Source organism: Cavia porcellus, unplaced genomic scaffold (genome assembly GCF_034190915.1).
Source record: "Cavia porcellus strain 051 isolate PalLab524CR breed Dunkin Hartley unplaced genomic scaffold, mCavPor4.1 scaffold_4, whole genome shotgun sequence".
Classification (NCBI taxonomy): Eukaryota; Metazoa; Chordata; class Mammalia; order Rodentia; family Caviidae; genus Cavia; species Cavia porcellus.
Genome location: NW_026947487.1, coordinates 52,820,964 through 52,835,473, shown reverse-complemented (window position 1 = coordinate 52,835,473; position 14,510 = coordinate 52,820,964). Strand labels below are relative to the sequence as shown.

Below are 14,510 nucleotides of genomic sequence, written 5' to 3'. Positions count from 1 at the left end.
CCCCTAACTGTGGTCACCTTGGGAAGCCCACTGCAAGAATGGAATCTTAGTAAGAAGCAGAAGGAAGACAGGACATCTGTGAGCCAGCTCACGTAGGAGTTTGGTGAACCGTGAGGGAGGGCTGGCCCTGGGCACAGTGGCCAAGCTGGGGGGAGCTGCTCCCTTAGAATAGAAAGAGCAGGTTTCAGCTATGGCAGGATCAGGGAGCCAGCTGTACACAGTAACAGGGGTGCCCAGGAAGCAGCAGACAAGCAGGAGGCACAGGAGGAGGACAGTGGTGTGCACAAGCTACAACCCTCGCCGGTGGCGGGAGAGTATAGAACACAGTCAGAGCTTGTAGGGACAGCGAGGCTTCCATCTCAGCCTGAGAGAAGGAAGGAAGACACAAGGAGACCACCGCAGGAGAAACAGTGCTTCAGCGTTGCAGAGAGATGGGGTGATCAGGATAGAGGCGCGGTCCTTGCAGAGAGAGCTGTGAAGCAAGGGGCAGCTGCTGCAGGGATGTCCCCAGCCGGTGGGCAGGACCCAGAGCTGACCTTTGGGAGCAGTCACAGCTTGTTTCTAACAGGATGGTCAAGGGGAAGGACAGCAGATGTTGGCGAGCGAGGTCATGGGGAGCTGTGTAATTTCTGGGGCCACGGGAACACACACAATGCCTCTCCTGTTCCCTGCCCAGCTCACTCTCCCTGAGGTGCCTGCACCCCTGGAGACTTGACGGCTTTCTCCCCTGCCACCTGGATGCCAGGCCTGGGCCTCCCCATGCTCTCCAGTTCTCCTTCAGCCCAGCACAAGTCTTGCTTTGCAGCCCCATAGGCCCAGGCAGCGAGCCGAGGTTAACTGCTGTTCCAGGTTTACAGTACACACTGGTGGTGACAGCATAGTCAGAACTGTGACCAGCGATTTTCCACACCATCAACTTGTTCAGGACACTGCTGCCCCCTCCTGCCACCTGCACCCAAAATGACAGCAAGATAAGTATCTGATGAGGAACCTCTCAGTGCAGAGAGAACAGACGGGCGCCATGGCACCCTCGTTATAATGAGGTGGTGCGGAAACACAGAGGCGCATAATGAAAATCTCATCTCAGGGTATTAGGGACGGCTAAGGACATCCGTCCCTGTCATTACTGCTGATCATGCTCCAAGTGCGCTGAGGAGAGCACTGGGGAACGAATCAAATTAGACAGTGTCACCGGGAGCTGGGCAGAGGAGAGACGAGCAGGACAGGAGGCCCAGCCAGTGACAGAGATGAAGGGCAGGACCCTGGCGCCTTAGGGAACTGCATTTGTTCTGGCAAACATGGATCTTGCAAACTGACTGTGACAGTTGTGGTGCCCACAGATTCGCTCCTCACTGTAGGGGTCAGCACTGGCCTCTCACTGTCCCCCTTCCTCAGTTTTTAAACCAGCGTTCTGTGGATGGTGCTTGTTTCGGTTAATGATAATACTGATATTGCAAACACCAGCAGTGCTTATCAAAGTGCTTCAGCAAACCAGAAAGGATTCTTAAGGATGATAACTGCTTTGCAAAGTGAGATTTTCACTTTATTTTCTGAAAAGAGATTTTTATTACTGTATTTTTCACTAATTCAGAGTAAGAGAAGCAGGAAATAATCACAAAAACACATACTAAGCACAAACACAGAAATGTCTTCTCCCACTTTAAAAACTTTTGCCATTCATGGAGTGGTTATTTTATTATTTTTTAAGCCATCTTATGACACAAATGCTGTACAATTTAATGAATTTCCAGGCAAGTCTACACCTGTAAAGCATCAGCACAGCCTATACCATAGCCATAATACGGCAATAATATTTACCATTATTATTTTTTTTTTTAGTTATACAAATGCTTCACAAAAGAATATTCAAAATTATTGAGCATATAAGCCGGGGGGCGGGAGTGGCACAGGACTTTGGGAAGCTGAGGCAGAAGGACTGTAAGTTCAAGCTCAGTCTGGGCACTGTCTCAAAATGAAAAATAAAAAGAAGGCTGAGACTGGGCGTGTGGTACACACCAGTAATCCTGGCACTCGGGAGGCTGAGGCAGGAAGATTGCTGTAAGTTCAAGACCAGCATAGGGAGCACAAAGATAGCCTGGACTACAAAGCAAGAAACAAACAAAACACAAATGTTGGTAATGCAGGTCAGTGCAAATGCCCTGGGTTCATTCCTTAGTGCCATCACTAAAAAAGGAAAAGTATACAGTTAAATGGTATTGTTAATGGTAGACCCTGACACAACCAAGCTCTTTTGCAAACTCAGAGTTGTCTCCTGTCCAGGGAGTTTTACAAAACTCCAACTCCTGGCTTCTGGTGTCCGGTGTCTGCTCCACGCAGGCTTCCTTCCCTTTGGAAGTAAAGGAATCATATCATCTCTAACAAGGCTCAGCCAACAGGACTCGAGGACACAGAGTGCGCTGCCCCGGCAGGAGTGAAGGGGACTGAGGCTGTGGGGGCGGACCCCAGTTCGCCCTGCCTGGACCCCACCTTCAGGGAAGAAAGGCCCCTGCCTTCCTGCAAGGAGATGGCAATTGTTCCACAGCAACAGCAGGAACAGGAGGCCCTCACTCCTGTGCTGTTTCCCACATGGGAGGAAGGTCTTGTTTTATTTTTTTCTGATTTGTCATTTTTTGTTTGCAGACGTGTTTGCGACCTGAGGTGATTCCTTGCACCGTGTAGAGCTGGAGCGTGGAAGCGAACCACCGAGATTCTTTCTTCATTGCGTTCCCTTCTCCCCCCGCCTCGCCTTCCTCCCTCCACCTCTGATCCCTAACTCATGGGCTAAAGATCTTTTATTTTGTTCTTTGTTTATATTTTGAACTTTCGTGTCAGAGAAACCATGCAGAATGAATCGGTGACATAAAGGTTAAAGTAGAAACACTTAACCTGCTGGTAGAATAAAACAGGTAAACTTGAAGTCATGGGCATAGGCAAGGGCTTACTGAACACAGCCCCAGCCACACAGAAGTAATCCCGACACCCACCTATCAGCGAGGGCTGTGTCAAATTAAAAAAAACCTCTGCACAGCCAAGGGAAAAAACAGAGTGAAGAGGCAGCCCACAGAGTGGGAAACCATGCTACCAGCCACCCTCAGACAGGGGACCAGCACCTAGACTGTGGATAGAACTCAGAAAATTAGATCTCCCCAAATAAAGTACTTAACCGAAAGCAGGGCAACAGAAATGAGTAAGTACTTCCTGGCAGAAGTGTAAGTGATCAGTCCATATAAGGAAAGGTGTGCAACATCTCTGGCTACTAGAGAAAGGCAAATTAAAACAGCGCTCAGATTCCATCTTGTCCCAGAAAGAATGTCTGTCCCTAAGAAATCCAATAATCACCAACACCTGCAAAGCTGTGGGGAAATGGGAACCCTCCTGCACGGCTGGTGGGGTGCAAACTAGCACCCCAATAACAGAAGTCAGTGCAGAGAGCCCTCAGAAAAGTGAAATCAGAAGTTTTACCCAACTCAGCTACTCTCCTCTGGGTGTTGTCTTCCCCGAGAGTAGAAGCCGTGGTGTCCCCGTGGTCCGCTCACACCAGTGTGCAGAGCGGCGTATTCTCCTCGCTGAGAGGTCTCAGGAGTCCTGCTCAGTCTCCATGACCCGCATCCTCCTCAGTGACAGGCTGGAGGCTCTGCCTCAGCTTTTCTGGCCAGAACCATTTGACAGCATTTGGGATTCTAAGTGTGACAGCGCAGCTCCTGAGGTGCTGCACAAGTGCCCGACCCAAGTCCTCCCTGACAGATGCACCAGGACCATGGCCCAAATAGCAGACACTGGATACAACGCTGTGCTGATCAGCTCAAAGTGAGCTGAGCTGGTTCATGTCCCTTCCCCGCTGGGGGAGCACAGGCCATGATGACAAACCCCGTCCTACTGATTATGGGCTTCAGAGGCTGCTAAATGTTCTCACACCTCTGACCTTTGGAGGTTTGCTGGCTTTTGCAAAAAGCTGCAGTGACAAAACCAGCCGGGCAGTAAAAGCATTGAAACACGGAAGAGAAAGATATTTTACAACAACGTCCGTCTGAAGTCACTTCGGCATAGCTAGAAAAACTCATATGCATTTAGAAGTCAATCAACTCTTTTCTTCTACCCTTTCCCCCAAGGCGTCCCCTACCATTTTCATCCAGATAGGCCAGTAGGATAGAGCTGGATTCAGTCCCTTCCGTGGCATAATCCAGTGGGATATTCCCATTCACGTCCTGGAGCAGGACGTTGGCTCCCGCCTAGAGGAAGAGGAAAAAGTGATTTTAAACATGAAGCATTAAAATACAGAGCACATCATGAACTTCCCTGCAGTCCGGCTGGGATATGGCAGATACAGCCCTGATGACAAAAAAGAGGAAACTAGAATTGTTTTTATTTATTTTTAATTTTATTTTAAAGAGAAAAAAATTCAAAACGAGAACAGGAGAGTGGCATTAATACATTGTGTATTGTTATCTTTAAATTAGTTACCTAGAGTACAAGTTATAGGCATTGTATTTCCAAACAATATTAACACAAAGCTTTCTTCATTTAGGTTATTTCTAACATCTGGCTATTACAAACTGTGCTGCTTTTAACATGGGTGCCCATACATCACTGTGGTATGATGTTTTCAGTTCTTCTGGGAAGATACCCAGAAATGGAATAGCTGGGTCAAATGGGATCTCTAATCCTAGTTTTCTGAGGCACTTCCATACCAATTTCCTCAGTGGCTGCACCAGTCTACGCTCCCACCAACAGTGGAGAAGAGTTCCTTTTTCCCATCCCACTCCTGCATGTGTTACTGGTTGATTTTTTTGGAAATAGCCATTCTTTCTGGGGTGAGATGGGATCTCAGTGTGGTTTTATTTTGCATGACCCAAATGACCAGTGACAGTGAACATATTTTTCATATATGGGTGTTCTGTTTGTATTTCTTCATTTGAGAAGTGTGTATTCTCCTCAGATGTCCACTTTTGGATTGGGTCTTTAAATTTGGGAGGTCTGATTGTTTTGAGTTATTTATATGTTCTTGGTAGTAATCCTTTAAGGAACAGCTGGCAAATTTTTCTCCCATGTTGTGGGTTGTCTCTTCACTCTGTTGGTGGAAAAGCTTTTTAATAAGATGTGCAAAAGCTTTTTAATAAAGATGAGATCCCAGTTGTCGACCCTTTGTGCTAGCTCCTGTGCCACAAAATTTGATTCATAAAGTCTTTGCCTATACCAATGTCTTCAAGAGTTTTGCCTATTCTACCTTCTAGCAGATTTAACGCCTCTGTTTTAATATTTAGAACTTGATTCATTTTGAATTTAGTTTAGTGCATGATGAAAGAAATTTTAATCTTCAGCATGTGCAAAGTCAGTCTTTCCAGTGAATGTGTTTGGCCCCTTTGTTAAAGATAAGGTGGCTGCGTGTGTCTAGAGTAGTTTCTGCATCTTCTATTCCATTCCACTGATCCTCAGGGTTTTTTTTTTTTTTTTTTTTTTTTTTTTTTTTTTTTGTCAGTACCATGCTGTTTTTCTCACAGTAGCTTTATATTATAATTTCAAGTCAGGGATTGTGATGCCCTCTGCCTTGCCTTTGTTGCCCAGAATTACCTTGCTGTTCTAGGTCTCTTCTGTGCTTCTAAATGAATTTTAGGATTGTTTTCTGTAATTCTGTGAGATATGCTATTGGAATTTTGATCCAAGTTGCATTAAATCGGTATAACAGTTTTGGAAATATGGCCATTTTCACTACATTGGTTCTTCCTACCCAAGAGCACAGAATATCTCTCCATTTTCTAATATCCTCTTCCATATCTTTTTCAGAGTGCTAGTGTTTTCAATGTAGAGATCTTTTACAACTTTCATTAGATCAATTCCTAGGTGTGTCACTTGTTTTAGATTTGATTTTGAAAAGTTTTCTTTCCCTAATTTCTGTCTCAGTGAATTTTTTTGTGTATAGGAAAGCTATATTGATTTCTGAGTGCTGAATTCATATTAGGCTACACTACTGTATTTGGTTATTAAATCTAGCAGTGTTTTCAATAGAGTTTTTGGAGTCCTTTATATGTAGAGTATCATGTCATTTTCACAAATAATAACTTCTTCCTTTCCTGTCTTTATTCTTTTTATCTCTCTCTCCGGTCTAATTTCTTTGGCTAAAGTTCCAGGACTACATTGAATAAAAATGGAGACAGTAGACATCCTTGTCTTGTTCCTGACTTTAGAGTGGAAACTTTCAGTTTTTGTCCATTTAGTGTGATTGTTGGCTGTTGTCATAGATGGCTTTTATCAGATTGAGAAAAGACCATGTTTTCCAACTTTATGCAGGATTTTTTTTTTTTTTAAATCATGAATGGGTACTGGACTTTGTCAAAAGTTTTTATGCATCTACCGAGATGATCATATGGTTTTTGTCCTTGGCTCTGCTAATATGGTATATTGTATTTATTGATTTATGTATGGTGCACCATCCCTGCATTCCTTGGATGAACCCCATTTGATCATGGTATATAACCTTCTTGATGATTTGCTACATTCTGTTTGCCAAATCCTTAATGAGGATTTTTGCATCTATGTTCATTAGGGAGATTGGTCTATAATTCTTTTTTAGTTGGGTCTTTCTCTGGTTTTGGTATTAGGGTAATGTTTGCTTTTAGGAATGAATCTCAGAGTACTGCTTCCCTTTCAAATTCTTTAAAGAGATTTAAAGTAGTAGTGTTAGGTCTCCTCAAAATTTGTTGTAGAATCCAGCAGTGAATCCACCAGGGCATGGGCTGTTATTTGTTGATAGGTTTTTAATTACATCTTTGATTTCATCGATTGATATAGTTTATTTAAAATTTTTATATCTTTTTGATTCAGCTTTGGATATTCACATGTATCTATGAATCTATCCATTTTTTATATATTTTCTGTCTTATTAGAATACAGGTTCTCAAAGTAGTTATAGATGATCTGGATTTCTGTGGGGTCTGTTGTGACTTCATCCTTTTCATTCCTAATTGCACGGATTTGAGGTTTTTGTTGTTAAGGTTGACCAACAGTTTGCCAATTCTATTTAATCTTAAATTTAAACTTTCACTGCATTTCTCTCTAGGGTTACTTTCTACCTTTTCTATTGGAATGTTTGCTATATATATATTGCTGCATAAGCATACGGCATCCTTACCCTTTTCTTTCTCCTTCCTCTCCTCCATCTCTTCTCCCTCCACCCCCTCAATCCTCTTCTCCATGTGCAAAAGACCACCTCCTTTCCTGCCATCCATGTTCTATCTTGTTCTTTATTTGTACTTAGCATTTGTTATGTAACAGCAGCCACATGCTCTTTACCCTTCTGTGTCTGATGTGTTTCACACACGAGTACGCCCTCGAGATCCACTTATTGTCCTACAAAAGTTTCAGATGCACCCTAAGGCTGAGCAGTACTCCACTGTGTATAGACAGCACACTGTGTCCATCAGTTTGCCTGCTGGTGGACACACACACTATTTCTAAGGTTTAGCCATTGTCAGTGGTGCTGCTATTTCTTGATCAGATCTTGTTTATGTTATCTATTTTGTAAATTGCGTGTGCATGCACGCACACACACACACACACACACACACACACACACACAGAGCCCTGGAGAATGCAGCAAGAGGAGCTTTGCTGTTTCTCAGATCATGATACAGCAATTCAGGCATGCTCAAGTGAGGCACCCTCTGGGACTCCGTGGTTCCTCACATCTCTGTGCACTGGAAATGGAGCCCATGACCAGATCTAAGGGCTCCTAACTTCACACACGCAGAAGCTGTGGAGCGGCCTGATGGACACCCCACATACACCCAAGGACATACCACCCTTCCTCCCCTTCTTAATGCACTTTAGGGCTACTGTGAATGCCACTGATAAGACCCGGTGCTGACTTTTTCAAGAATAAATGCACAATTTTAATTGATAAAGAATCCCACTGAATGTAAGGAGCTGATTAGTTGCAAAGCAAAAAATTTCCTTCAGAGGTTATCGTCTGTGTTTGCTGGTTGCTTGTGTCTTTGGTTGCTTGCTTGTGCCGTGTTAAACACTGAGAGTATGGAAGATAGTGATGTGGGTTTCTTTGAAGGAATATTTTTATTTGTGCAATCAGGGCTTTGTACTCTTTATAGGACTTGTTTGGTAGTTATGAGAGTGGTCCATGAAGAGAGTTTTATGAATGGTCTTTCCCTGACAGCTTGAGCAGATGGGTCCCAGGACTCAGTCAGAGGCTGTGGGACAGGTTCTAAAAGTGCACCCCTGTCAAAGGTGGCTGTCAGTGGTGTGTCAGGGAAGGGAAATGGGCTTCTTTCTGCAGTCCTAAAACTTTTCCTTTTCCTTTCCAGTTGGAAGCCTCTGAACCCCTAAATCTGGGTGTTCATCAAGGTATCATGTAGGCATTCCTGTGGGGACTGGCAGAAGGGAAGGCCAAGGGAAGCGTGGGTGCGGTGTTGTTTCACGGCTGGAGTGGTACTGTGTGGAGGAGGAGGAAGCCTGGAGGTACCTTATGCTCTCCCTCTCTGCACGGGGGACAAGCCTCACTGGTACTGGAGGTGCAGATGTGGCCACTGGAAGACCGCTGTCTCAGACTTGGGGCACAGTCTGATGCGTCCACCATTACTGAGCCTAAAGCCCACCCACTTGTCCTCTGTGCCCTGAGAATGAGAATCCAAGTCACCCTTAACTGAAGCCTCTACTGGGCTAGGCCCAGTTCTATCCCATTTTATTAGAGCTCTCAAGGGCAATGTTCCTTACAGGACATGGGTGACAAATTCAGCCCTGCCTGTGTCCATGGGTCCTTTGCTGTCAGAGACTGCAAACAGGTCAAACCAGACCTGGGAAAGTTTTCAGCAGTGCTGATAAGCAAGCTGAGGTTTTCAGGGGACTCATGCCAGACCTATGAACTGGATGGGAGAGACATAACCTTGATCTTAGGTCAAGCATTGACTTCTAGGGGAAACAAGAGGCATGACAGGCTGGTGTGACCTGGAGACGGGTATCGTGCTGTGCATTCTAAAAGACCAGGAGAGAAGCACCAAGGGGAACTGCCAGCTCCTCCCCGAGCCCAGGCGCTCCCTGGTCCCTGCCCAGGATCCCCGACTTGTCTTCCCAGAGGTGGAAGTTGCAAAATGCCAGATGCATAGTATTTTCACAAGCCTGCCTTCCACCAGACCATGTTTGGCAGCAGCATTCACTGTGTTTTGAGGACCCCATATGCTCACTGGGAACCCAGCTTCAGACTCAGGGCCTCGTGCTGCTGCATTAGCGATCTACCCCTGAGACACAATCCTGGAAGATGACAGCACTGCACATGGACAATGTAAACTGCAGAGCACCTATTCAGTTTGCTTCAAGGAAATACATCAGTCACACCAGGATTATTTCTCACTAGGGAAATGAAAGTAGTCAATGTTATGTATGCAGAAATGAACAGTATACCCGCAAATACTTTCTGTGATTGAGGACTTGGTAGTTCCTACTGGGAACACTAGGGTGTTTTTCTTCTAATTGCTGAAAGTGAAATGCCACTCAGCTTCCAGTTGTCCTAAACTATGTGCCTGCAGTATGGGAAGTGTAATTTGAATACTTCACTGCTTTTAAATGGGAATTTTACTACTGAATGTCAGGTGACATATAAACCAACACTTACACAATTTCTGTCAATGAACATTTTACCATGTTACTGTGTAATAATTTAATTTTAATGATGATACTTACAAATGGTTTCATTTAGTAATAATTTCCTAAAACAAGGCTACATTGTAAACAAAAGAAATCTAATGAAATTTTAATGAACCACTTTTCAAAAACGTGCTTACATGTATCTTCGGGTATGTCTGTACGTATTAAGATAAATATGATGAATAATTAATATCTTTGGAAGCAGAATCCAACAGGCCCAGGTAGGCTCACTAGTGTATTTCATAAATAAGAGGAAAATACATCTATTGATTTGCAGTCTTTTCCAAAAATACAGAAGCAGTATGATTATTTCTAGCTCATTCTCTAAGGCCACTAAGATCCTAATGCCAAGGCCAGATGAAACCATTATAAGAAAAGTAGGAGCTGGACCAGTTCCCTCATGAACAGATGCCAAAATACTCAACAAAATACCAACAAATTGAATGAGATACTGTGCAGAAATAATCACATACTACAATGAGGTGGGACTAATCCCAGGTTTCTAGCTGGTTCAATATTGAAAACCAGTTAATGTAATATGTCATCAACAAATTAGGAAAGAAACACCATAGGATCCTGTGAATGGATGTAGAACTCACTGGATGAATGCATCTTGCCATGGTCTCATGATCCTCGAGGATACCCAGCCCTCTCCCTATTCTCATTGCTATGACTAACGCTCATCCGGGGAGTGCATTCAGTGCACCACGGGAAGGGCTTCCAGTGAGCGGATGGCCTATAAGTTTGGTAATTGTGGTCCTGTGAGAGGAGGGTGTTTGTTTAATTTGCTTTGTTGCTGTCTGCACCACTGGGGTTCAACCCCCAAGCTGGGCAAGTTTTCTACCACACAGCTACACCCCCAGCCCAGAGCAAGGTCTTTCCTTGGGGTTTACATTGGAAATGACTCCTGTTTTTTCATCCAGACCCTCCAGTCTCAAAATCTCCATTCCTGACTACAAGGGCCTGATGATGTGGGGACCTTGTGCTTCCTGACATGAGCTGCACAGGGCAGGCAGCCATCGTCAGAGATGCGAAGGTGTGACATGGTTCTCGGGACATCACTAGGAGAGAACCTCGGATTGTTCAAAGGGAATAACTTAGAAACATCCATCACGCACTTCAGGAATGTTTCAGGAAAGTTAGAAAACTTCCCACTTATCACAATTTGATTTTATAGAAATACTGCTCTTTAAAACTCATTTTATATTATTAAATTAATATGCTTCCCAGAATTTTTATAAGTCATAGAAAGAAAATAAAATCAAGTTATCACTGCTCCACACAGAGTTCAAGGCTACTGTTTCTAGGACTATTTCATGTTCACAGAGATGTGGTAGCATTTAACACATATCAATTAAAGGAAGTCATTCATCGAAAATAAATTAGCCACAGTTTCCTATTCTCACTTTTATTTTAATAGTTAATCCTGAACACTTTCCTTCCGGGTCTTTACTTAAATGACTATATCATATTCCAGCACATTTGTACACTGAATTTATTTAACCGTTTTACGCGTTGGCGTGTTTAGTCTATCAGGATTATAAATAACACCCTCGGACTAAGTCTAGGCGATGCTACTTTTTTCCTATGTAAAAGATCCCTGGAACTGGAACTATACAATATTACTAGGAGGCTGTAACTCATCTCCTTCCCTGAACCCATCTTGAACAGGGCCTAGGTTAGGTTCTGTTCTAGCTACACAGGTTTCCTGGCGGTCCTTCAAGCACCCCTGGCTCCTACAGACCCTGACACTCAGCTTCCAGCTGGGTCACATCCTGCCCGCAGCAGCACTGCAGATGGCTGGCGTGAGCACCTTCTACCTAGACTCCCTCATCTAAATTTCTCTTCCCCACCAGGCTTCAGCGATTTGCAAACACCTCACACTTCTCACAGGACGATTCCTACCCAATGTTTTAAACACATACACCTATTTCCCAATTTAAAAATCCCTTACTAGATTCGAAGTGCCACTTGAAAAAATCTGCTGGTTCTGCCGTTTCTATGGCATTTACCACAGAGCCCGCTACAGCACGGGTACACAGAAAGTAGCTGCGAGTGTAGACAGGGTAACACTGATTCATCTATACCACACACCATTGGCAGTTTGATGTGTTAGGATTTGTTGGAGATCAGGAGTTCACACTGGCTAGTTTTCCATACTTCCCTGAGGGATGAACAGAGGCCTGGCATTTTGGTATCATCCTTTCGAGATTCCCCCATTATCTCACTGGGGGTGGGCCATACTCTCCCACCCGCTAAGATTAAGACTAAGAATAAAGATGCTAACAGATCCCCACTCGCCAAGATATCCACATCCTCTGAGCCCTCCGATGACCCCCTTCTCGGTCCCTAAATGCTGAGGTTCCAGCTGCCTCCTGGCCTTTTGTTCTCCGTGAACAACCGGTCACCCTGGATGCCTGCCGCACCGCTGCTTTGTCTCTGGCTCTTTCTCCTTCTCTTGTGGAGGATCACTGTGGGGGCCCTTGTAAGAACGATTTATTTAGAAGTTTTAATTTTGAGAAAAATTATTTTGTAACATGTTTACAGCCAACTGCATTTCTTATTTCATAAATTATCTGTCTCAGAGACTTACTTATTTAATATTTGAGGTTGTGGGGTTTTTGTTGTTAAAATTAGAAGTATTGGTCTCCTCCCACATCAAACTCTTTGCAATGAGAAGCAGAAATTCTGACAAAACAATCTGTCAGGAACAACTGAGTATCCAGGCACAAAAGCCATCAAAGGCTAAGACAACTTGACTTCATTTCCATTATGGCCTCCTCCAAGATGAGTATCAGCCCAGAAAGAAGACCACATCAAAGAGTGGACCGCTACTGAGCGTGCTCAGTAAGGGAGGCAGATCAGTCACAGTCTGTGAAGCCACCCTCCCTCCTGGTTTGCAGGTTTGGATTCAGTTTAAGAACTCAGGTCCCGAAAGGAGGGAGCAGAGTGAATTACACACAGGCTCCTAGGAAGAGGAGGGAGCGGGGTGGCAGCATGGAGGGCCACGGAAAAGCAGAGAGCAGATTCAACTGGATTATGTCTCCTCTCCCTAAATATATTTAACCCATCATAAATGGAGGAGGGAATTAATTTCAACTGAAGTCGAGAAATGCTTATAACACATTTTTCCAGGCTATAAATTTCAAAAACACTAAAAGTTCGCAGTATAATATTCGTAAGAGACCAGAAACTGTAACAGAAAGCTCTTAGCATTCTTACTTTTTAAAAAAATAGATCTGCTTCTTGAAAACTGCCCAGAAGGAAGAAAACAGACTCAGGAAAGTTCACCAGGCAGCCCACAGGTGAACCCACAGCACCCAGTTCTGTTCCCAGCCACTTGCTGGGTGGACCTTCGGAAGGGTGGCATGGCCTTCTCAGGGTCAGGTATTGTGCAATTGTGCCTTGACCTTCAAGGACGAGATCCACATACCTGGCAACCATTCAAACCCATTGGACAAATGAACTCTTCGCGGGGGCCTGTTCTCATGTAGAACCTTCCCCTCTGCCCTGCAAAGGATCCTCAGTTTTTTGTTGGGGAGATGGGTGCCAGGCTTGGATCCTGGAGCTTTGTTCTGAGCTACGGCCCAAGCTTGGTTTTATTTTCTATTTTGAGGCAAGCTACCTAAGTTGCTAAGTGGCCCAGGGTGGATATAAATGTGTGATTCTCCTGCCTCAGCCTCCCACAGCAGAAGTGTCACTGGGGAGGGGTGGCCACAGTGCCAGTCCACAGTTATCATTGAGGTCAGCATTGGCTGTGGGCAGCAATACAAGCTCATGAGGCTGTTTAAAAATCAATCCCCAATTATCCAAAAAGTGAAGCCCAGAGCCGAACTTGGGGCCTGACAGTGGTGGCCTCTTACCACGGCCCAGCGAGGGGCCAGGGCAGTTAGGAGCAGGTGTGCACCAGCAGAAGCCAGTGTGGGCAGTGCTTCTGATGGGCCCCTGGTGGGCTGAGACAGGGGGACCCTCACTTGTCCTGGAGTCACCAGCCAGAGTCACCTGCTGCTGCCCGCCTGCAGCACCAGGGTCAGGGCTCTGGTCTCTAGCAGAGATTTCCTCACCCCTACTCTGCTTTCCACTGGTTATGCAAAGACAGAAAACAAGAAGCACACAATTTCCCTGCGGATTCCAGATTTGCATAGATAACAGACAGCGACACCATTGCGAAGTCTACTGATTCATGAAGGCACGGCATGCTGGGCCCTGGTTATGATTAAACTGTACTTTGAGGTTTTAAGGATGGCAAATTTTTATAGCAGTAAAAATTAAAAACTTTTATTACAACCATTTACAATTTTATAGCCATTGAATTACAGCTGAGTGCATTTTTACTGCTCCCTTTTTGAGGTCAGTGATTATTACTTTGGGAGAAAGTAAATATTTATGTGTCCTGCTGTTGCCACGCTGAATAACACACAGAAAAACACAAAGCAAAGGCCTCCCTGAAACTTCAGTGAGCAGGGCAGGAGCTTGGCTGCACCCCTGGCAGGTAGGGGCGGCCCTAGGAGAGCGACGTCTGGTAGGGTCGGCAGTGGTAATGAGCTCCATCTCCCACAAGGGAGGAGAAATCAAGGTGCAACAATAAACTGAGTTGGGCAGCACGAAATCAGATGAAAACCAGATACATAAAAACAACCCATCAGGAAGAGGTGAGAAGGACTGTACAAAGGCAGTGCCGAGGGGTGTAGCAGTTTCTAACAAGCCCTGCACACTACCCCTACTTCAAACATGGGTGCGTACAACATGCTGAGGTAGGAGGGCCCAGGGAAAGACCAGGAAGGAAGAAGAGGTCCACCTGCTTGGAGCCACTTCCAGGGCAGGACCTGAGGCATCTGGTAACCAAGGAAACAGCCTGGAAG

At 44.8% G+C, this 14,510-nt stretch overlaps 1 protein-coding gene across 5 annotated transcripts in view; it reads right to left on the bottom strand.

Annotated features, from left to right (window-relative positions):
- Positions 1 to 14,510, bottom strand: part of Myo16 (myosin XVI) — a 470,083-nt gene that overhangs the window by 281,906 nt on the left and 173,667 nt on the right. For all 5 annotated transcript variants that reach the window (XM_063247024.1, XM_063247026.1, XM_063247023.1 and 2 more), the window contains exon 5: positions 4,121 to 4,229. In XM_063247024.1, the coding sequence (XP_063103094.1) occupies positions 4,121 to 4,229 (109 nt within the window). The remainder of the gene's footprint in view (positions 1 to 4,120; positions 4,230 to 14,510) is intronic.